Below are 25,221 nucleotides of genomic sequence, written 5' to 3'. Positions count from 1 at the left end.
TCAGTGCAAAAAAAATAAGAGTAGATAAGAATAAAATAAGGGTGTCAATGCAAATAGTCCGCTACCTTCCTTATCCAAAATGTGGAGAGAATTTAACTAACAGTGATCATGAAACAATATGCTTTCTTAAAATTAAATGGGAAATAATTAACATAATCTTCTCCTGAAGCAGGAAGCAATTCATAACACCACAGATGAACCGGAAGAGGATGTTGTTTTGTTGACATCAGACGAGCACGAAAAACAGAGGAGAATATAAATGATTAAACAATAAATGAATTGAATCAACCAAAGAACTACCCGTGGGCAAAGCTAAGGTATGACAGTGTCCGATAAACTGCAAATGAGCAATGTTGACAAATCCTGTCTAAAGCATTTATTCAATAGCTAGCTAATGAATCTAATTAACGCGAGTTACAGTAGCTGAGATAGTCGGCAATGGATTTGATGTAGCTATCTAACATTATTTAGCAAAATAGCTATATGTCATGGTTGAAATTCATACTTCTAATAAAATATGTTATCGAATACAAGCACCGACTTTTTTCTAATTGGTTGAGACATAACGGCTTGAAAGTTACTATGTAAGCTGAGATTCAATTGGCGCCGAGTTGAACAACACAAATGAGGATAAAGTCGGCGATTGTAGTATTCTCATTTGTACGTGATCAATTTGTCGAGGTGTTTGTAGAGAGTGCGTACCTTGTCGAGGTGTTTCGGTAACTTAGTTAACTACATTGCCATCAAATGCAGCTAGATAACGTTAATGATTCAGAAGTAGCTAAGCAGTTACCTATCTAGCTAAATATTTAAGCTAGTTTCCGCAAACATTCTTAATTGAAAGAACCACATTAATGTTATGGAAGCGAAGCCTGTCATTACATGTGTTGCCATTTGGATTATCCTAAATCCATTTAGTTTGGCCATGTAGCAGACAAACTGATACGAATTTCACCTGCCAAGCCCCACTTGTTTAGATGTTGCTCAAATGGAAACGGTTGCTTTATTTAGCCAACTAGCTAGCCAAATACTTTGTTTACAGTCTTAATCATACTTTTTTTAATGACACGATTTACAGTGTTAACAATGAGTTTATGATAATAACTTGCATCATTAGACTGTAATTGTCATTTCCTTAAACATGAAGTATATACTTTTTGATATTTCTATCAAAGCAATGTCAAGTATCCTAATGACAACAACTTGTCTTTGTCTCCAGCAGCTTCTTGTAGACCTAACCCCGGAGTTAGAGAGGTCTTGAGCACACTGCCTCTTCTGTGACCACCTCATCTATCCCGATGCCTACCCTTTGAGAGCTCCCCGGCACCTACCTCCTGAGGCCACCTAATTTGCCCTGTTGTTGTCAAACAAAGGGGAAGTGAGAAGCAGCAGCCGACATGGCAGCCAAGGCAGGGGACAACCCCGACAGCCTCATGGCACTGACCACAGCCTTCTGCCTGAAGAACCTGAGGAGGACCTTGTGCTACCTGGGAGAGAGGAACAAGCTCTGCCTGCGCGCAGACGTCTTCCTGCCCAGCGAGATCTGTGACAAGCTGGTCAACACGTACGTATAATTGGGATTTGTAATGGGTGCTAATCCTAATGTTCAATTAAGCACTGTCAGACTGGTTTTGCTTGTTGGTTTGTCTAATTTTTCACATTATGTTGCTATGGTCTTATGTGGTGTCAAGGGTGCTTTCATGATCAATCACTTTATTAGCAGCAGCTCATTAGCATTGATTTATGATTTGCTTCAAATCTCAATGTAAATGAATTGTCAAATGCCAACCATAGTTTGATACTGTATGTCAATTTGATCTTATGTCTGGAATAATAATATTTTTTTTATCCATCTTCACAGATACACGGAGCTGGTCCATATGGACAGTAACTTTGAGCCGCAGGACGGCTTCTTCCAGCTGTTCTCGGACCCGCACAGCACCAGGCTCACCCGGGTACAGCTGAGGGAGGACTTTGTGCGTGACAGGGACCTGGAGGCCATTGGGAAACAGGTGGGACATTGTGGAGGCAGATTAGTCTGGTCCCAGTTCTGTTTGTGTTGTATAGCCCCTGTGGACCATAGGAGTTGGCTAGACAGTACAAACAGATCTGAGAGCAGGCTATAGGTAGACTCGAGTGCCCTAAAATGTCATACTTCTTCTGTATTTCCGTTAAAGGCAAGCAGGGGCACTCATGGGATTTCGAGTGATGGTGAATGTAAAAAATACATTGAAATCCCACAAGTGCCCCTGCTGCGTTTTCATGCATGAAACGGGTAGGGTGGCAGTGTTTCCATCTGGAGGGCGTCAAGGCCCACAAACAATGTGGAGGGCATTGGAATGGTTTCTCCAAGTACCTCTAAACAAATAAGCCATGACAATACCTTCTTTCTAATCAGGACCAAAACAACAGCAAGACGCACTAATAATGTCCAATGGCAAAATTTTACTAATTGAAAAAAAAGCACATACAATGAGTGAACAAAGCATTAGGAACACCTGCTCTTTCTATGACATAGACTCACCAGGTGAATCCAGGTGAGAGCTATGATCCCTTATTGATGTCGCCTGTTAAATCCACTTTCATCAGTGTAGATGAAGAGGAGGAGACCGGTTAAAGACATGGTTTGTGTATTCATCCATTCAGAGGGTGAATGGGCAAGACAAAAGATTTAAGTGCTTTTGAATGGGGTATGGTACAGTGGTGCCTCCTTTAAAAGCTGCGTCATACTGCGGCACACCTTGCGTGCTGCCGCAGAATTCTGTGGCACGTCATTAAGTTGTCAGCCATTTTTTGTTACTGCAAGTTATTTCTAGTTTGACCACCAGAGGGCAGCTTTGAGAAGCATTTGATAGTATTCCCTATTGGCATTACCAGAGAATTTAAAAACTTTTTTGTAATAACATAGTATATGGGATTGATTTTAAGAAATTTTGCTTAATTCATTTGATTAAACTACCCATCCCGGATCCGGGAGAATTGTCATCAACTGACACTAATTAGCATAACGCAACGGACAAAAAATATTACTAGAAAATATTCATGAAATCACAAGTGAAATATAGTGAAACACAGCTTAGCCTTTTGTTGATCACCCTGTCGTCTCAGATTTTGAAATTATGCTTTACAGCCAAAGCAAGATATGCGTTTGTGTAAGTTTATCGATAGCCTAGTATAGCATTATGTCCAGCTAGCAGCAGGAAGCTTGGTCACGAAAATCAGAAAAGCAATCAAATTAACCGTATACCTTTGATGATCTTCGGATGTTTTCACTGACGAGACTCCCAGTTACACAGCAAATGTTCATTTTTTTCCAAAAATATTATTTTTGTAGGCGAAATAGCTCCGTTTGTTCTTCACGTTTGGTTGAGAAATCCACCGGAAACTGCGGTCACGACAACGCTGAAAAATATTCTAAATTAGATCCATAATATCGACAGAAACATGGCAAACGTTTTTTATAATCAATCCTCAAGGTATTTTTCAAATATCTATTCGATAATATATCAACCGGGTCAGTTGGCTTATTAGTAGGAGCGAGAGAAACAATGGCTGCATTTGTCTATTACGCACAAATCGCTCTGAGAGCCACCAGCTGACCACTGACGCAATGTTGTCGCTCACGCTCATTTTTCAAAATAAAAGCCTGAAATTATGTCTTGTGACACTAGACACACTAGGGAAGCCATAGAAAAAGGAATCTGGTTGATATCCCTTTCACTGCTCAATAGGGACGCAGAGGTTTTCTAAATTAGAGCCACTTCCTGATTGGATTTTTCTCAGGCTTTTGCCTGCAATGTCAGTTCTGTTATACTCACAGACAATATTTTTACAGTTTTCGAAACTTTAGAGTGTTTTCTATCCCAAGCTGTCAATTATATGCATATTCTAGCATCTGGTCCTGAAAAATAGCCCGTTTACTTTGGGAACGTTATTTTTCCAAAAATGAAAATAGTGCCCCCTAGTTTCAAGAGATTATTATGGTGTTTCTATTCAGAGAAAAAACGAAACCCTCAGGGTTTCCGTTAGGATGGAATGGAAAATATCCCGCTGTACAACGTGACGTGACGGTAGGGAGTAGGCTACAGGATTGGAGGATTCTAAATTGTTTACCTTCAAGAGACAACTTTTTTCCAATATTTCTGTAAATCAGTTATATTTATTCCCATAGTAATTCGTTATGGATCCATAACTAAATCAACCTCTGCAATTTGAAAGAGTATTATTTTACGAAATGTGTTTATTTGTTTAGTAGGCAACTGTGCAGTCTACAATACATACTGTAGTAAACATGGGAAAGTGCCTAATTCCTTACATAAGGGAAAGCAGGCTATGTCTGTACTACAGAATGCAGGGCACGCGGGAGATCGGTGTTATTTCGTAGTTGTGATGTCTTCGCTATTATTTTACAATGTAGAAAATAGTAAAAATAACAATACTGGAATGAGTAGGCGTGTCCAAAACTTCTGACTGGTACTTGCTTAATTCATTTGATTAATATTACGGTGATTCTATTCTATGAAAAATGAAAAACCCTCTGGGTTTCCATTAGGATGGAACAGAAAATATGGCGCTGTACAATGCCCATAAATTCTGAGCATTGTCAGTTTGTAAATTCAGACTGTTGAGCTCTCAGTGCGCACACTGGACGTTCAGGCCAATGAGTAGTGTTGATTTGAGCATTCTGGCCTTACAACGGCAGTCAAGCACTCAAGCTAACGTTGGCTAGCTACTTCCAGACACAAATTTACTTGCTCAAGCAGAGCTAGTCAGGCAGTTTTCGTGTTACCCGGAGCATTGGTGACTGTGCTGCTGGAAACAATTTAATTACGCATTTTTGCCGACTTTACTGACACTGGCCATATTCAACCGGTGTTGAGTAAGTTCATTATTCTGCGCTCTGGTACACTCAGATGAGAGTGCTCTGAAATCGGTGTAGATGGCCAGAGCGAATTTATGAAAGCACCCAAATGTCCATTGAGAACGCACAACAACTATACCATTTAGCTAAGCTAAGAATGATGGGAATAATCAAGTCAATAAACGTTGGGTAGTCAGATAGCCCATAGTTAATATACTGGCAAGTTTAATGTATAACTACTAACATTAGGTAGATAGCTAACATACCAGTACGTACTGCTGTAATGATGTGCTATGTGGTTCGTAAGGACAGCGTAGCTAACAAATTGTCAGCCAACATAACGTGTAAGGTAACTTATTTGAAAAGTCATTACTTTATTACATTGAGTAGCAAGCTATCCCTTGGTCATTAGGGCAAATCTGTTTTGTTTTTTCACACCGACCTCGGAAATTAGACTATTCTTTAGTAAAGGTTGCATAGTCTATTGTTCAGCTATTAGCCCCCCTCCCCAACTTGCAACAAATTGTTGTTGTTCCCATCTCGTTCCTTTCCCTCTTCCACGCGTCATCATTCTGCGCCTGAGTGGCTCACTTCTGGGCGTGCTGGCAGGATATGGCAGCATCTTCGGTCGTGAGTCAAGAATTCTGCATACAGTAGCAGGTTTGTATGAAGGTGTGGTTATTCACAGGCAAATTGTTATATGCTATGGGGGTACATTTGTGTCTTTTTGTCGAGAGCAAAACTTTATTTTCAATAAAAAATAATTGTTCTGAAAGCAACTTTTTTCCGACACAAAGGAAGTCATAGCGGACACCTACGAAGAAGGACTATGTGATGATGGAATCTCAGGTAAGCAGCACTGGGCGTTCTTCCATCCAACTTTTACATAGCTAGTAGTTAGCTCCTACGATTCAGTGTAGGTTCATAACATTCTACTATATTACATACATGCATACCGTAGAATGATAAATCATGCAATTATTATTCTCAAGCTAACCAAAAACATTTAACTACGAATGTTGAATTAATCTAACTTTCTTTCATGGCAACTCATAAGCAGGCCATGTCATATTTGTTTCATAGTTATATATATTATCATATTTCATGACAGTGTAACGGTTAACTTTTTTACAGGAGGATGAAAGAACACAATATGTCTGTCACGAAGAGTTTTTGCAGCGTGGAGAGGGTGCAGGTATCATTGCATATTTCCCATCACCTAATGAACAATACCAGTCTGGTGTTAAGCTTTCTGTGCTGTATTGACATATCCTGAAAAGGACATCTGCTGCTTTATATCTCAGTTATTTCATATCTACAAAAAATAAGCAATTTTCTTTACTTTCAGAGAGCGAGCTGATCAAGGGGTCAAAAATGTAGATATTTCCAGATGTTCACTGTCCGAGGAACAGGCCGTGGAAGCTTTACTGTGGCAAAAGTGTCCATAACCAGAGGTAATTGAAATGTTCTGTGTTCTTTTTCTCCATCTCTGCCTGTCTTGTTGTACATGGAACCTGTCTCACATGCATTTATTAAAAAACCTTTAAGATGTCAGCTGCTAATTTTCAGATTTACACCACATGAACACAGCCATTTTCACTGGACTATCTGTTGCTGTCAAGTCATGATTTCCCTGGGGGGTTTAACCTTGCAATAACCAAGTGATGAGACACATAGCTCTCTATATTTAAATGTTTCAGGTACACTCCGATAGGTGTCTGCGTCACATACAGTATCTTCTATTGACATCATCTTCTATTGTTTGTCCTCATGTCTGTTTTTCAGCATAAAGTACTCTGGTCACTTAGTGTGGAAACCAGGTGAGACAACACATGCACATAAGTCTCTCTAATTTACTTCATCCCTCTCCCTCTTCTCCCTAAATCCTCTAGGTTATATCAGCTGTATTGATGAACCCCTACCGCATCTGAACTGGCTGACACAGAGGGCACAGCATGATCATAGGTGAGAGGTTATTAAGGAGATGCTTTACATTGAAATACAGACAGATGTAGTAGTCCCAGAGTTAAGGTCAGTTTTGCATTTCACCTCCTGATGATTATGATGACTGACCGTGTTAGAATAAAAAAAACGAGGCTTAATCATGCTGTCTCTCTATCTACCTGTCTCTCGTCTGCAGGTATGATTTGATGTGAGAGGAAGCCAGTCCCGTCATCGCCACCTCACCTGCTCTTAAGATAACCTTCGGGCCAACTGGGGGCCCAAGGCTGCTTATGAACTGAGAGAATATTAGGGTAGCACTGTAATTCATTAATCATATGCTGTCTGCCGCTGTTCTTATCTATTTCCCTTTCTGTCTTCTACACCTCTCTTCCTCGTTTTATAATGCACACCATATGTGCATTGAAGTACAGATTGAACTTGTATTTATTGTACATTCAATTTGCAGTAAATGCTATTAGCTAGCTAGATTCTTTACATCCACTGTTTCACATGACGACAGCCTGGTTTTCTGGTATTCTCAGGAGTCCCTAAAACATTAAACAACACAAATTATACATTCATTCTCCTGTCATAACACTAGCTAGCTAGCTGGCTAATGTTAGCTAGTCAGCTAAATAGCGATTTCCGTAAATTAACTTTATGACAAATATGCACAATCGTTTGTCTACATTAACTAACATATTCCTCTTAATTGTAAATGTTTTGCTTGACTCATTATGACGTTATATTTACTTGCATTTGATTCCACTGTAATGTTTTGTCAGCCATCTTTGCTGAAGAAAGTCACCAGGGAGGGGTGGCTCGCATCAAATTCATCATTGGAACCACTCGATATGATTGGTAATTTTTGGGTCCCAAAAACCTTGGGACCCAAATGCATAATGAGTGCTCTAACTCCCCCTTGTGGTGGTCTGGAGCAATGAAGCCGTGACGCTGGGTACCTCTCAGTCCCGTGGTGCAAGCTCCCAACTTTTAAAGGAGGAACCATTGTAGTAGTTGCCAGGCGCACTGGTTTGAGTGTGTCAAGAAATGCAATGCTGTTCCAAAGGACATCCAGCCAGCTGCGAGAAGCATTGGAGTCAACATGGGCCAGCATCCCTGTGGAACACAGAGTCCATGCTGTTCAGAAGACAAAAGGGTGCAATTATTAGGAAGGCGTTCCTAATGTTTTGTGCATAGTGAGCAAAATACTAATGCTAATAATTCAACTGTCATAAGGATAATTTATTAGCAAAAATGCATTATTTCATAAAATGTAGTGCAAACGACTCACTGTATAATAACGCAAAGATTCAAAGCAACTGTCCAGTGTTGACACAGTTTATATAGTAATAAACCTTGACATGAAGGCCTATACATTGTATATAATGGTGGGGGAGACCTTGGTAAAGGACACCTGTCACCTTGTGTAGGATATCCGCTGCCACTGTCATCCACCCTCCCAATTGGAGGACAGGGACCAAGTGGTGTCCTGTTTTCACTCATCACCCTGTATTCAGAGTTTAGTTTGTCATGGTGTACAACATTGGCAGCTAAAAACTGAATTGCGGTATACAGTCCATGCCCAAATAAATAAACAATTAAATAAACAAATCAAATGCTAAATGTTCTTGGGAGAGAGCATCACAATCATAGCTAGGGGTAAGCCTCGGGAGCCTCAATCAGGGTCAGTCTGGTCTTGGAGCAATGATGACTGTGGCCCAGAGCCGTTAAACAGAGCAGTCTGGTCTCTGTAGCTAGAAAGCTACTCCTTGACCACCACTGATCACGCAGCACCCACCTGGTGATGCCCCAGCAGCCGATGGGGCCGCCGGAAGGCTCACCGCACCTCAGTGGTATTCTAAAGCAGCCTGTAGTCTTCCCGAGCATTTGTCCACATCTCTGCTGTCCTCTTGCTTAGGGCTTCTCCGCTAAAAAAAACATATGCTAGCCAGTTAGCTAGCTTGCCAAACCAACCATCCTTCTGATCTTACTTGACAGTTTTATAATGAAATACACTGTTAAAACCTCTTACGTCCACCTGAGACGCAGACGTCCCATCTATGCATCTGGAAATGCAAATGCGCTACGCCAAATGCTAATAGCACTCGTTAAAACTCAAACGTTCATCAAAACACACATGCAGGGCATTGAATTAAAGCTACACTCGTTGTGAATCTAGCCAACAAGTCAGATTATTAAAATGCTTTTCGGCGAAAGCATGAGAAGCATGAGAAGCTATTATCTGATAGCATGCAACACCCCGAAATACCTGAAGGCGACGTAAACAAAAGAATTAGCGTAGCCGGCGCTACACAAATAGCAGAAATAAAATATAAAACTTTCATTACCTTGGACGAGCTTCTTTGTTGGCACTCCTATATGTCCCATAAACATCACTATTGGGTCTTTTTTCCGATTAAATCGGTCCATATATACCCAAAATATCCATCTATGTAAACTGTGTAATTCAGAAAAAAAGACCGTTTCAAAACGCTACGTCATTTTTTTAAATTAAAAAAGTTGACGATAAACTTTCACAAAACACTTCGAAATACTTTTGTAATCCAACTTTAGGTATTAGTAAACGTTAATAATCTATCAAATTGATCACGAGGCGATGTGTATTCAATAGCTCCACGTCTTCAAATCATCTTCCAAAATCTCTTAACGTCCTGTCGGAGACCGGATGGAAAGTGGTCTCTCTAACTCGTTTGACCAAGGAACAACTCCCAGGCAATTGACAAGAGTGGTGACATCGTGTGGAAGCTGTAGGACTTGCAATCTCGGCCCTATTTAATTTCGTTCCCCTTGAACAATACATGCAAGTGGCGCATGGATATTTTTTTCAGTTTTCAGTGATCAGTTTTTCTTGCGCTTTTCGATGAAACAGACGCTCTGTTATAGTCACAGCAGTGATTTAACCAGTTTTAGAAACGTGAGAGTGTTTTCTATCCACACTTACTAATCATATGCATATACTATATTCCTGGCATATTCCTGGCATGAGTAGCAGGACGCCGAAATGTTGCACGATTTTTAACAGAATGTTCGAAAAAGTAGGGGGTAGGATCAACAGGTTTTAATAATACTAATTTAAAAAATGTTGAACAATCATCATGTCTTTGTCAAGTTTTCACTCTCAATTTCTTAAGTTGCTCTCTCAAGTCTGGGTATCTTTGGGTCTTTTTTCTCGACTGGATTTCAGGCTGGTGGGGGACGGGCTTAGAGGCGGTGCGTGTCTAGAATGGTCACTTACACTGGAGTGATGGACGAACTAACAAATGCTTGCCCTTGACCTGTCCAGTGGGTCATCAATAGTTACCACAGCCACAAATTCAGAAGGCCCGCCTACTCGACCAATCAGATGAGGGAGTGTCATGACACATTATCCGACCGGCTTGCAGACTAAAGACCTTCATTTATTGTATCTATTACTCCATCAATGATTTGGTTATATATTAGATATAGTAAAACCAACGGTTATAAATACAATGTTTTAATCGGCCCTTAATCATAGTTACTTGTCTTAACCCATAATAGGTTTACTCCAATATCTGCATAGTTTTTAAAATGGCAGCATGTAGACAAATACATTGACATAGCTTGAGTAAAAAAAAAATATTTTCAAAATCCACAAGTAAAACGTACACAGTTTCACAGAAATGTTCACAGAAATGTACATTTTAGAAATTGGCAGATTTTTTGGGAGGGGCTGATGTGAAGATACTTTTTGCCATGCAGTGTAAGTGGACACCTCCTTGTCAAATATCTCATTCCAAAATAATTGATATGGAGTTGGTCCCCCCTTTGCTGTTATAACAGCCTCCACTCTTCTGGTAAGGCTTTCCACAAGATGATGGAACATTGTTACTGGGACTTGCTTCCATTTAGCCACAAGAGTATTGGTGAGGTCGGGCACTGATGTTGGGCGATTAGGCCTGGCTCACAGTCGGTATTCCAATTCTTCCCAAAGGTGTTCGATGGGGTTGAGGTCAGGGCTCTGTGCAGGCCAGTCAAGTTCTCCCACACCGATCTCGACAAACCATTTCCGTATGGACTTCGCTTTGTGCACGGGGGTCATTGTCATGCTGAATCAGGAAAGGGCATTCCCCAAACTGTTGCCACAAAGTTGGAAGCACAATATTGTCTAGAATGTGATTGTATGCTCTAGAATTAGGATTTCTCAGCGGCTATGAAGAATGGCCCCAGACCATTTATTCCTTCTCCACCAAACTTTACAGTTGTCACTGCATCCGGGCAGGTAGCGTTCTCCTGGCATCCGCCAAACCCAGATTCATCCGTCGGACTGGTAAAGCATGATTCATCATTCCGGAGAACGCAGTTTCCACTGCTCCAATAACGGTGAGCTTTACACCACTCCAGCCGACACTTGGCATTACACATGGTGGTCTTATGCTTGTATGTGGCCGCTCGGCCATGGAAAACCATTTCATGAAGCTCCCTACGAACCGTTATTGTGCTGACGTTGCTTCCAGAGGCAGTTTGGAACTCGGTAGTGTTACAACGGAGGACAGATGATTTTATGCACTACGCGCTTCACCACTCGGTGGTCCCATTCTGTGAGCTTGTATGGCCTACCACTTTGCGACTGAGCCGTTGTTGCTCCTAGACATTTCATTTCATCATAACAGCACTTGCAATTGACCAGGGCAGCTCTATCAGGGCAAAAATATGACGAACTGATTTGTGTCATCCTATGACACTGCCACGTTGAAAGTCACTAAACTCTTCAGTAAGACCATTGTAATGGCAATTTTTTTTATGGAGGTTGCATGGCTGTGTGCTCAATTTTATACACCTGTCAGCAATGGGTGTGGCTAAAATAGCCAAATCCACTCATTTTAAGGAGTGTCCACATACTTTTTGTGCTGTGTATATGTAGTGTATACGTGCAGTGCAAAAAAATTACAAATGTATCATTCACATAAGATTCCACCTAAAATGACATGAACTTCCTCGCTACTCGCCTCCTTCTCAAAACCCATTGGAGGTCTGAGGGGAGGAACCTTGGGTCCTCTCCGATGGGGTTTTAGGAGGAGGCACAAAAAAAGGCAAGGAATCGAGGAAAGATAAAATGGCACAGAGCTGTTGCATGTTTGCCTCAATATGGAATGGCAGACGCCACTGTGTGTTAAGGCAGGTTGCTTATTTAAGAAAGCGCTGGGTGACGTAGGAGCTGATACAGGTTGCAGGTGTCCCTTTCAATAAGAGAACAAGGATAGGGAGAGAGACTTTAGGTTCCAGTTTAGAGAGATTTAGCTCCCATTTATTTGATATTGGACACACAGATAAAGGTAAATGCTGGAGAGTTCTTCCAAGGCATGGCTTGTTTGACACTGAACTAAAAGACAAAGATCTTTGGTATTTATTAAGGGAATTGGCTGCAGGTGCGTTTAGAGCATGGAGATGTAGAGGTCTCTAGTGCTCAAAAGCATATCTTAATATGGGCAGCGTTGATACCATGCGATCTCCACACATCTCTATGTCTCAGAGGTGCCTGCATTTAAAGGTAAAGTTAACCAAAAAGTCTAATTAAAGTGACAGTTCCCGAAAAAGTATAAGAAAAATTAGAGCCTTTTCTATAGCCACCTCCAAAAAAAACGGTCTTTGCCGGTTTTGCCCTCAAAGACTCAAAGCGGCCTGGTTTAATGCGCGTCATCCTTGACCTCAGGCAAGGGAATCAGACAGGCCTCTGGTCTGAGGTGAGTATGAAGTTTAAAAGGAAAAATTTTGGCGCCATCCAGTTCCTTATGTCTGAAACACAGGCTTCCAGGGAGGGCAATTTTGGGGCATCACCATGTTTCATCGAAATGTACAGCTGTGTGTTGTCCGTCATAGCAGTGAAAGTTGGCTTTGTGTTTCCGAATGACATCACCAAGAGGTAGAATATATAGTGAAAACAATAGAGGTCCTAAAACGGAACCTTGATGAATGCCGACATTTACAATTGATTTGTCACAGGACAAACCATCCACAGAGACAAACTGATATCTTTCCGACAGATAAGATCTAAACCAGGCGAGAATTTGTCCATGTAGACCAATTAGGTTTTCCAATACCTCCAAAAGTATGTGGTGATTGATGGTTTCAAAAGCAGCACTAAGGTCTAGGAGCATGAGGACAGATGCTGAGCCTTGGTCTGACTCCATTCAAATGTGATTTACCACCTTCGCGAGTGCAGTCTCAGTGCTATGATGGGGACTAAAACCAGACAAGTGTTTCATATACATTGTCTTCAGGAAGGCAGTGAGATGCTACGCAACAGCTTTTTAAAAAATGTTTTGAGAGGAATGGGAGATTCTAGTTGGAATAGGGTCCAGTATGCAGCTTGACGGTTTAGAGGCCGTGACTATTTAGATGAATGTTTCAAGAGATACAGGATTTTTTTTTAAACGTATTAATCCTAGGTCCTGGCAGTTCTCTTTTACTCAGGACAACTGAGCTTTGGAGAAATATGCAGATTCAAAGTGGAGTCTGTAATTTGCTTTCTAATGATCATGATCATTTCATCGAAGAAGTTCATGAATTTAGCACTGCTGAAGTGAAAGCCATCCTCTCTTGTTGAATGCTGCTTTTAGTTAGCTTTGTGACAGTATCAAAAATAATTTTAGGATTGTTCTTATTCTCCTCAATTAGGTTGGAAAAATAGGATGATCGAGCAGCAGTGAGGGCTCTTTGATATTGTGTGGTACTGTCTTTCCAAGCTAGTCGGAAGACTTCCAGTTTGGTGTGGCGCCATTTCCGATCCAATTTTCTGGAGGCTTGCTTCAGGGGTCAGGTATTTTCTGTATACCAAGGAACAAATTTCTTGTGGCAAATGTTTTTTGTTTTTAGGGGTGCGTCTGCATCTATGCTATTACGCAAGGTTACATTTAGATCCTCAGTTTGTGGTTAAACGTTTTTCGTACTCTGACGTCCTTGGGTGGGTGGAGGGAGTCTGGAAGGGCATCTAGAAATCTTTGGGTGGTCTGATAGAACGACTTTCAATGATCCTTGGTTGGGGTCTGAGCAGATTATTTGTTGCGATTGCAGATGTAGTAAAATGGTGGTCCGATAGTCCAGGATTATGAGAAAAAACATTTAGATCCACAATATTTATTCCACGGGACAAAACTAGATGCAAGGTATGACTGTGGCAATGAGTAGGTCCAGAGAAATGTTGGACAAAACCCACTAAGTCGATGATGGCTCCGAAAGCCTTTTGGAGTGGGTCTGTGGACTTTTCCATGTTAATATTAATGTCACCAAAAATGTGAATATCATTTGCCATGACTACGAGGTCCGAATTCAGGGAACTCAGTGAGGAACGCTGTATACGACCCAGGAGGCCTGTAAACAGTAGCTATAAAAAGTGATTGAGTGGGCTGCATAGATTTCATGACTAGAAGCTCAAAAGATGAAAACAGTCATTTCTTTTTTTGTGTGTAAATTTTAATTTGCTGTCATAAATGTTAGCAATACCTCCACCTTTGCGGGATGCGCAGGGGATATGGTCACTAGTGTAACCAGGAGGAGAGGCCTCATTTAACACAGTAAATTCATCAGGCTTAAGCCATGTTTCAGTCAGGCCAATCACATCAAGATTATGATCAGTGATTAGTTAATTGACCATGACTGCCTTAGAAGTGAGGGATGTAACATTAAATAGCCCTATTTTGAGATGTGAGATATCACAATCTCTTTCAATAATGACAGGAATGGAGGACGTCTTTATTCCAGTGAGATTTCTAAGGCGAGCAACGCCATGTCTTGTTTTGCTCAACCTAGATCGAGGCACAGTCACGGGTTCAACAGGGATAGCTGAGCTGACTACACTGACTGTGTTAGTGGCAGACTCCACTACGCTAACGCCCTGCTGCCTGCACCTTATCTCATTGTGGAGCTAGAGGAGTTAGAGTCCTGTCTATGTTGGTAGATAAGATGAGAGCACCCCTCCAGCTAGGATGGAATCCGTCACTCCTCAGCATGCAAGACTTGGTCCTGTTTGTAGGTGAGTCCCAGAAAGAGGACCAATTATATACAAATTCTATATTTTGGAAGAGGCAGAAAACAGTTTTCAACCAACGATTAAGTTGTGAAACTGCTGTAGAGCTCATCACTCCCCCTAACTGGGAGGGGGCTAGAGACAATTACTCGATGCCGACACCTTTCTAGCTGATTTACACGCTGAAGCTAACATCGTTAGCTAACGGTGCTAACGTGGATAACAATATCCCTCTACTCTTGCCAGTTTTAGCCTTAGCCAGCACCATCTTCAGATTAGCCTTAACGTCAGTAGCCCTGCCCCCTGGTAAACAGTGTATGATCGCTGTATGATTATTTTTAAGCAGCTCAGACCCCGTAACGGGTGGAGGAGAGACCTGAGAAAGCTAGGCCTCTGACTCCGATTCGTTGCTTAATGGGGAGAACCGGTTGAAAGTTTCTGTCGGCTGAATGAGCGACACCAGTTGAGCATGCTAAGCTTTCTTTCCAGAAGAGGCTGTGGGGACTGTGCGAGGGGATTTATACTACTATCTGTACTTACTGGTGGCACAGACGCTGTTCATCCTTTCCTACACTTAAATTGCCCTTGCCTAACAATTGCAACATGGCTATCCTCACCATAAGACCATAGTTTTCCTGTATATTATGAGTACAGCGACTGCCATTATTTGATGGCAAAGTGTTAATGTTAGTACTTAGCTTTTTTGGGTGGTGGAGGTCCTGTCGAACCATGTCCAGATTTATTTATTTATTGAACCTTTATTTAACTAGGAAAGTCAGTTACGAACAAATTATTACTTGGGAGCCCAGATAAAGTGTCTGGGATGAGAAAGTTGAATGAAAAAAGTTTAGCGATGAAAAAACAGAGATGTAGATTAATGTTTTAAAAGTAAAAAACGGAAAGTATGGCAGATAGCCAAGTAACAACAGACAGAACAAAGACAAGTCTGGAACTAGTGATTTAAATCAAATCCCAAATCAAATGTTATTGGTCACATACACATGGTTAGCAGATGTTATTGTGAGTGTAGCGAAATGCTTGTACTTCTAGTTCCGACAGTGCAGCAATATCTAACATGTAATCTAACAATACCATAACAACTACCTAATACACACAAATCTAAGTAAAGGAAGAGCAGCATAGGAGCAGCATAGGAGCAGCATAGGCAAGATGCAATAGATGGTATAAAATACGATATGTACATATGAGATGAGCAAATGCAAGATATGTAAACATTATTAAAGTGGCATTAAAGTGACTAGTGATCCATTTATTAAAGTGGCCATTGATTTCAAGTCTGTTTGTAGGCAGCAGCCTCTCTATGTTAGTGATGGCTGTTTAACAGTCTGATGGCCTTGAGATAGAAGCTTCCCACGGCCAACTATCGAATTTACCACCTGATGATTTTTATAGCTTATTAACGTGACTAGTAATACCATAAAGTTGCATTAAAAGGTATTTCAAGTGTTTTGTAAAGTTTATGTTAGTGATGGCTTTTAACTTTTAAAAATGACCTTACGTTATGAAAGCTATTTTTCCAGTCTCTCGGTCCCAGCTTTGATGCACCTGTACTGACCTCGCCTTCTGGATGGTAGCGGGGTGAACAGGCAGTGGCTCGAGTGGTTGTTGTCCTTGATGATCTTTATGGCCTTCCTGTGACATCGGGTGCTGTAGGTGTCCTGGAGGGCAGGTAGTTTGCCCCCGGTGATGCGTTGTACAGACCTCACTACCCTCTGGAGAGCCTTGCGGTTGAGGGCGGTGGAGTTGCCGTACCAGGCAGTGATACAGCCTGACAGGATGCTCTCGATTGTGCATCTGCTTTATCAGGTACAGATGGCCCTAAAACAAAAAGATAATTGTAAGTAACTCGTAAATAAATAATCATAACAGTCATGAGAGCTTGGGAACTGATAAACGGATCAACTACATCCAACAAGAGTCCAAGGACAGAGGGATACACTAGCTAGAACCTTCTCATCGTGGATCTGGTAGAACAAAAAGTTGTCAACTAGCTCCTATCTAATATCTTAGCACCATGTTTATCTAGCCAGCTAGCTAGCTAACACAACAGATTAAAGGGTTAGTTATTGTAATCTTTACTAACTGGTCACATAGCTATCTGCTAAGCTAGCTTGCTTATTGCATGCATGTCCCGGGACGTCGACACAAGCCTTATTATTAGTGAAAAACTAAACTAATATTTTCAACAGGAGTTTGATTTAGGCCACTGTCAATTCATCAATTTCTCAATACTGCTCCTTTCTGTTGGAGAATGAGCTAGCTTGACCCTGCTGATGAAGATCTTGTGCAGTGCTTGTGGCTCAAGGGTTGAGTGGCGGCTGTCATAGCAGCTTCTTCGCTATGTAGAGGGACTATCGGCTAAGCCGATAGAGAAGGGCCGATAGACTAGAAAAGGCCAATATCGGGCCTGATATATTGGCTTGGCCAATTTATCGGCCGTTCTCTATTCCAAATGTCTCTAACGGTCCCCCCAGAGTGAGGATTCTAATGCGTGTGATGATAGAAGTAATTTACTCTATGCAGACATTTGCACATCTCCAGTCAGAACAGATCCTGCCCAAACGTTTTCCCCCTGGTGCCCGCTTTGCCTCATTGTTGTTTTCCTTACTAATAATTCCTGTGTGCCAAAGTGTCAAAGTAAGTGCATCATTACCTTGTTATCCAATTTCTGTATATCGTGTTATGTCATTTCTACTGTAGCACACCGTATTTATGTGTGGAACATAATGCATTCTGTGTGTTCCTTTATAACTGCGGCCACACAAGGTACTGATTTCATAACCTCTATGGTGTTATACTCATTTGCGCTTATATAGTTACGTTTTTCTATTAGTTCTGTAAAACAATGTTAATGGCATCAAATAAGTATTAGCTTGTGTTGTATCCTGAAGCTGCCCAGGCTGGCCTTATCATGCCCATAGCATTGGCCTGTATTTGGCCTACATAGCTCTGCCCTGCCCCCTTGTGGAGCTCTTCAATTATTATGTTACTTATAATATTGTTTTATTGCTATATCCTGATATTGTATTCTAATTGCTAATAAGTCCTCTTTTATTCTGTACGTTCAGAAACCACACACACAGTATTGAACATAACTTGCCAACATCATAAGTGGAACTGGACATGTTTTGTGCCGAAGATTGAAGACATCTTTTGTATGCTAGCAACATACTGTTTGGAGAGGGATTAGGGAGTGGAGAGGATGATTAGGGAGTGGAGAGGATGATTAGGGAGTGGAGAGGATGATTAGGGAGTGGGGAAGTGGATAAGATATTGTCAATATAATTGCATAATGGAACTGTATTTAATTTATGTGAACTGTCTGTCAAATTACAAAAAAGGGGGCTTTGAACTCCAGACTGGGACTCAAAGCCAACAGCAGGGCCAGGAGGGATGAAATAGCTAGAGGTCTTCCAGCTACCGCCAACCTACTGTACTTCACCGACTGTTGATCTGCCTACATCACCACCAGCATCTTCAGAGGGACCTGGGACTTTGTCAGTGGGCTATGGGTCCTCAGATTCAGGATGCTCAATGGCCACAAACTTGGGGGGCAACTCCTCACTGTCAGAATCTCCCGAATTGCCGCATTTATGAGTTGTCTCCTTTTGAAAGACCTTGCTAATGCTACAGCTTAGCCAACTAGCTACATACATAAACAACAACACTGAATGGCTCCAAGTGAGTGTCGGGTGACATGATTGGCAGTCGGTGTGGTGATTAGGGTTGTCCCCGACAAAAAAACAAAAATGGATTGGTCAAAATAAATTCATATATAGACACACCCTATGTTTGAATTAAATCAACTATATGTAGGCTACTGAGCTTGTCTGATTTTTTATTTTATTTATTTAATTAAGACAAATTACTAAAGAGGGAGCCAGAGATCAATATAGCCTAACTAGAAGAAAAAAACCTGTTCCCGGTAGCGGAGTGCCAAGTCGAGGTCCAAGACGCTTCTCAACAGCTTCTACCCCCAAGCCATAAGACTCCTGAACAGGTATTTGCATTGCCCCCCTTCTATACTGCTGCTACTCTTTGTTATCATCTATGCATAGGCACTTTAATAGCTCTACCTACATGTACATGTTACCTTAATTACTTCGACACCAGTGCTCCCGCACATTGACTCTGTACCGGTACTCCCTGTATATAGTCTCCACATTGACTCTGTACCGGTACCCCTGTATATAGTCTTCACATTGACTCTGTACCGGTACCCCCTGTATATAGCCTCCACATTGACTCTGTACCGGTACCCCCTGTATATAGCCTCCACATTGACTCTGTACCGGTACCCCCTGTATATAGCCTCCACATTGACTCTGTACCGGTACCCCCTGTATATAGCCTCCACATTGACTCTGTACCGGTACCCCCTGTATATAGCCTCCACATTGACTCTGTACCGGTACCCCCTGTATATAGCCTCCACATTGGCTCTGTACCGATACACTCCCTGTATATAGCCTCCACATTGACTCTGTACCGGTACCCCCTGTAAATAGCCTCCACATTGGCTCTGTACTGTTACCCCCTGTATATAGCCTCCACATTGACTCTGTACCGGTACTCCCTGTATATAGTCTCCACATTGACTCTGTACCGGTACCCCCTGTATATAGTCTCCACATTGACTCTGTACCAGTACCCCCTGTATATAGTCTCCACATTGACTCTGTACCGGTACCCCCTGTATATAGCCTCCACATTGACTCTGTACTGTTACCCCTGTATATAGCCTCCACATTGACTCTGTGTACTCCCTGTATATAGTCTCCACATTGACTCTGTACCGGTACCCCCTGTATATAGTCTCCACATTGACTCTGTACCAGTACCCCTGTATATAGTCTCCACATTGACTCTGTACCGGTACCCCCTGTATATAGCCTCCACATTGACTCTGTACCAGTACCCCTGTATATAGTCTCCACATTGACTCTGTACCGGTACCCCTGTATATAGCCTCCACATTGACTCTGTACCGGTACCCCCTGTATATAGCCTCCACATTGACATTGACTCTGTACCGGTACCCCCTGTATATAGCCTCCACATTGACTCTGTATCATAACACCCTGTATATAGCCTCCACATTGACTCTGTACAGGTGTATATAGCCTCCACATTGACTCTGTACCGGTACCCCCTGTATATAGTCTCCACATTGACTCTGTACTGTAACACCCTGTATATAGCCTCCACATTGACTCTGTACCGGTACCCCCTGTATATAGCCTCCACATTGACTCTGTACCGGTACCCCTGTATATAGCCTCCACATTGACTCTGTACCGGTACCCCCTGTATATAGCCTCCACATTGACTCTGTACCGGTACCCCTGTATATAGCCTCCACATTGACTCTGTACCGGTACCCCCTGTATATAGCCCCCACATTGACTCTGTACCGGTACCCCTGTATATAGCCTCCACATTGACTCTGTACCGGTACCCCCATGTATATAGCCCCCACATTGACTCTGTACCGGTACCCCCTGTATATAGCCTCCACATTGACTCTGTACCGGTACCCCTGTATATAGCCTCCACATTGACTCTGTACCGGTACCCCTGTATATAGCCTCCACATTGACTCTGTACCGGTACCCCCTGTATATAGCCTCCACATTGGCTCTGTACTGTTACCCCCTGTATATAGCCTCCACATTGGCTCTGTACTGTTACCCCCTGTATATAGCCTCCACATTGACTCTGTACCGGTACCCCCCTGTATATAGCCTCCACATTGACTCTGTACCGGTACACCCTGTATATAACCTCCACATTGACTCTGTACCAGTACCCCCTGTATATAGCCTCCACATTGACTCTGTACCGGTACCCCCTGTATATAACCTCCACATTGACTCTGTACCAGTACCCCTGTATATAGCCTCCACATTGACTCTGTACTGTTACGCCCCTGTATATAGCCTCCACATTGACTCTGTACCGGTACCCCTGTATATAGCCTCCACATTGACTCTGTACCGGTACCCCCTGTATATAGCCTCCACATTGACTCTGTACCGGTACCCCTGTATATAGCCTCCACATTGACTCTGTACCAGTACCCCCTGTATATAGCCTCCACATTGACTCTGTACCGGTACCCCCTGTATATAACCTCCACATTGACTCTGTACCGGTACACTCCCTGTATATAGCCCCCACATTGACTCTGTACTGGTACCCCCCTGTATATAGCCTCCACATTGACTCTGTACCAGTGTGCTCTTTAATTATTTGTTATTCTTATCTCTTACTTTTTTTTTGGTATTTCCTTAAAACTGCGTTGTTGGTTAAGGGCTTGTAAGTAAACATTTCACTGTAAGGTCTACACCTGTTGTATTTGACGCATGTGACAAATACAATTTGATTTGATTTACCCTTCAGCTATTACAGCAACTGAAATTACTGTAACACTTAACAAAGAGAATTGTAGTTTTGGACAAATCATTCCCCAAACCCCAACTACATTTTGTAATAAATTATGTGGAAATTGAGCAAGTTGAGGTGACTAAACTGCTTGGAGTAACCCTGGATTGTAAACTGTCATGGTCAAAACATATTGATACAACAGCAGCTAAGATGTGGAGAAGTCTGTCCATAATAAAGTGCTACTCTGCCTTCTTAACAGCACTATCAACAAGGCAGGTCCTACAGGCCCTGGTTTTGTCACACCTGGACTATCAGCTGTGTGGTCAGGTGCCAAAAAGAGAGACTTACAAAAATTGCAATTGGCTCAGAACAGTGCGGCACGGCTATCGCTTGGATGAACACAGAGAGCTAAAGTTAATAATATGCATGTCCATCTCTCCTGGCTCAAAGTGGAGGAGAGATTGACTTCATCACTACTTGTATTTGGGAGAGGTATTGACATGTTGAATGCACCGAGCTGTCTGTTTGAACTACTGGCACACAGCTCAGACACCCATACATACCCCACAAGATGCCACCAGAAGTCTCTTCACAGCCCCCAAGTCCAGAACAGACTATGGGAGGCGCACAGCACTACATAGAGCCATGACTACATGGAACTCTATTCCATATCAAGTAACTGTTGCAAGCAGTACAATTAGATTTAAAATCCAGATAAAAATACACCTTATGGAACAGCAGGGACTGTGAAGTAACACAAACATAGACACATACATACACACACATACACATGGATTTTGTGTTGTAGATATATGTATGTGTCTGAGGGCACACATTTAGTGTGTTGTGAATTATGTAATGAATGTACTGTAATGTTTTAAAATGTTTATATTTGCCTGGTTTATGCGCTCGTTGCACTCATCCTCTGCTTGCGGGACCCATCCGCTGCGCTTTCTCAACAGTGTTTGCTTGCTCAATGATGCTTCATCTTGCTCGACAGCGCCATCTTGCTTCGGTGGACTTTCGAGGCTGATTTGATGCCATAAAATAAAATATACACATTAAACGACACATCCATATATGTATATACAGTGGGGCAAAAAAGTACTTAGTCAGCCACCAATTGTGCAAGTTCTCCCACTTAAAAAGATGAGAGAGAGGCCTGTAATTTTCATCATAGGTACACTTCAACTATGACAGACAAAATGAGGGAAACAAATCCAGAAAATCACATTGTAGGATTTTAATGAATTTTATTTGCAAATTATGGTGGAAAATAAGTATTTGGTCAATAAGTTTATCTCAATAAATCACCACCTTTGTGGAGAGGGAGGACATGGTCTGTCTTTCTAACCCTGTTGAAAGCACCCGAGATTATCGTTAGATAAAAAAATGTCAATGACTCTACAATCAGGGGAGCAGAAAGCTGCAGCATGAAAGGATCAAATTAAAAGCCTGCAGAGATAAAATGTTGACTAAAAGCATCACATTTTTCTCAGTAATGATGCGAGAGTCTGACACAACATGCTTAGTCAGGAAAGGCATTTCCACGCCTCAGTGCGTTAACTGTTTTCCCAAATTGTCACGTTCTGACCTTTATTTCCTTTGTTTTGTATTTATTTAGTATGGTCAGGGCGTGAGTTGGGTGGGCAGTCTATGTTTGTTTTTCTATGATTTGGGTATTTCTATGTTTCGGCCTAGTATGGTTCTCAATCAGAGGCAGGTGTCATTAGTTGTCTCTGATTGAGAATCATACTTAGGTTGCCTGGGTGTCACTGTGTGTTTGTGGGTAGCGCAACTCAAAAAGGTCATACGTAAGCCCATTTTCAAATTGCCCCTATATAATTAAACCAATCAAATTGTGGCCTTATAATTCAACCATTCTAGGCCTTTCAAATCTTCGTGAGGGATCAAGTGGGGTTATGATCCTGAAATGCCACATTTACATAAGTATTCAGACCCTTTACTCACTACTTTGTTGAAGCACCATTGGCAGCGATTTACAGCCTTGATTCTTCTTGGGTATGATGCTACAAGCTTGGCACACCTGTATTTGGGGAGTTCCTCTCATTCTTCTCTGCAGATCCTCTCAAGCTCTGCCAGTATAGAGGTGGAGTGACACTGCACAGCTATTTTCTGGTCTCTCCAGAGATGTTCGATCGGGTTCAAGTCCGGGCTCTGACTGGGCTTCTCAAGGATATTCAGAGACTTGTCCCGAAGCCACTCCTGCATTGTCTTGGCTGTGTGGTTATGGTCGTTGTCCTTTTGGAAGTAGAACCTTCACCCCAGTCTGAGGTCCTGAGAGCTCTGGAGCAGGTTTTCATCAAGGATCTCTCTGTACTTTTCTCCGTTCATCTTTGCCTCGATCCTGACTAGTCTTTCAGTCCTTGCCACTGAAAAACATATCCACAGCATGATGCTGCCACCATCATGCTTTACCGTAGGGATGGTGCCAGGTTTCCTCCAGACGTGACGCTTGGCATTCAGGCCAAAGAGTTCATCTTGGTTTCATCATACTTTTTGTTTCTCGTTGTCTGAGAGTCTTTAGGTGCCTTTTGGCAAACTCCAAGCGGGCTGTCATGTACAGTACCTTTTACTGAGGAGTGGCTTCCACCTGGCCACTCTACCATAAATCCCTGATTGGTGGAGTGCTGCAGAGATGGTTGTCCTTTCGGAAGGTTTTCTCATCTCCACAGAGGAACTCTGGAGCTCTGTTAGTGACCATTGGGTTCTTGGTCACCTCCCTGACCAAGGTCCTTCTCCCCCGATTGCTCAGTTTGGCCTGGTGACCAGCTCAGTGCTGCAGACATTTTTGGTACCATTCCTCAGATCTGTGCCTCTACACAATCCTGTCTCAGAGCTCTACGCGCAATTCCTTTGACCTCATGGCATGGTTTTTGCTGACATGCGCTGCCAACTGTGGGACCTTATATAGACATGTGTGTGCCTTTCCAAATCGTGTCCAATCAATTGAATTTACCACAGGTGGACTCCAATCAAATTGTAGAAACATCTCAAGGATGATCAATGGAAACAGGATGCACCCGAGCTAAATTTAGAGTCTCATAGCAAAGGGTCTGAATACTTATCTAAATAAGGTATTTCTGTTTTTATATATTAATATATTTGCAAAAAATGTCTGAACCTGTTTTCGCTTGTCATTATGGGCTATTGTGTGTAGATTGATGACACATTTTTTTTATTTAGTCCATTTTAGAATAAAGCTGTAATGTAACAATGTGGAAAAAGTAAAGTGGTCTGAATGCTTTCCGAAGGCACTGTATAAATAATTATACCTGCAGCCTTTAGGTAAAGTGTTACCAAAACAGGTCAATGTTGCCTTTCTACATGACCAATTCAGGAAACATAGGCTAAGCAATGAAACAGTGACATTCAACATTTGTTTTGAACTAACACAGCCACTCTTCGCCCCAACCAGGACTTGATAGAGCTCCACCTCACCTACTGCAAGAACCTATCAGCTCACAGCCTCAGGACTTTAACCAGATTCCGCCAGACCCTGGTCTCCCTCAGCCTGTTCGGCTGCAGCCGCATCTTCTATCGCAAGGGTGGTGCCCCACTGGTATGCGACGAAGAAGAGGAGGAAGAGCGGCCGGCCTCCAGACAGGCACCGGACACAGACTTCAGCTTCCAGGGCTTCAACCGGCTGCGGCTGCTCAACCTCGGGGGTCTGCCTGAGGAGGTGGACGCTGAGGCTCTGCTCAAGCCCCTGCCGGTCCTCACCTCCCTAGACCTGTCCGGGGTGCCGCTGCCCAAGGCTGCCTTCCTGGCCCACTGGAAGGAGAGGCTGGCCTCGCTAGTGCTCTACAATGTGGACCTCTCCGAGGAGCTAATCAACACGGTGGTGGAGCTGGGACACCTCAGGTGAGCTGGGAAGAGTGAGGTAAAGGGTTTAATCTTGATAACGGCCTCAAAATGGTTTATTTTTCGGGCACCTTGGTTCTGGGATAACCATCAGAATTTGCTTGATTTAGAGAGT

At 42.4% G+C, this 25,221-nt stretch overlaps 1 protein-coding gene and 1 long non-coding RNA gene across 4 annotated transcripts in view; both read left to right on the top strand.

The window, feature by feature from the left end:
* Positions 1-200: 200 nt before the first annotated feature.
* LOC112234551 (protein zer-1 homolog) overlaps positions 201-25,221 on the top strand; it is a 54,188-nt gene continuing 29,167 nt past the window's right edge. For 2 of the 3 annotated variants that reach the window (XR_006080679.1, XM_024402720.2), the window contains exons 1-4: positions 201-317; positions 1,220-1,564; positions 1,862-2,012; positions 24,661-25,106. Coding sequence is in view for 2 of the 3 variants with exons in the window: in XM_024402720.2 (XP_024258488.1) it covers positions 1,398-1,564; positions 1,862-2,012; positions 24,661-25,106 (764 nt within the window). In the remaining variant the exon portion in view is untranslated. The remainder of the gene's footprint in view (positions 318-1,219; positions 1,565-1,861; positions 2,013-24,660; positions 25,107-25,221) is intronic. The other variant, XM_024402721.2, reaches the window with a different exon arrangement.
* Positions 4,004-6,817, top strand: LOC112234553. The gene is made up of 5 exons (XR_002950908.2): positions 4,004-5,521; positions 5,659-5,710; positions 5,996-6,056; positions 6,210-6,315; positions 6,754-6,817. It is a non-coding gene; the product is annotated as an uncharacterized LOC112234553 (long non-coding RNA).

This window comes from Oncorhynchus tshawytscha, linkage group LG33 (genome assembly GCF_018296145.1).
Source record: "Oncorhynchus tshawytscha isolate Ot180627B linkage group LG33, Otsh_v2.0, whole genome shotgun sequence".
Taxonomy (NCBI): domain Eukaryota; kingdom Metazoa; phylum Chordata; class Actinopteri; order Salmoniformes; family Salmonidae; genus Oncorhynchus; species Oncorhynchus tshawytscha.
The sequence above is the reverse complement of the archived record's forward strand: the minus strand, read 5'-3'. Positions and strand labels throughout refer to the sequence as shown.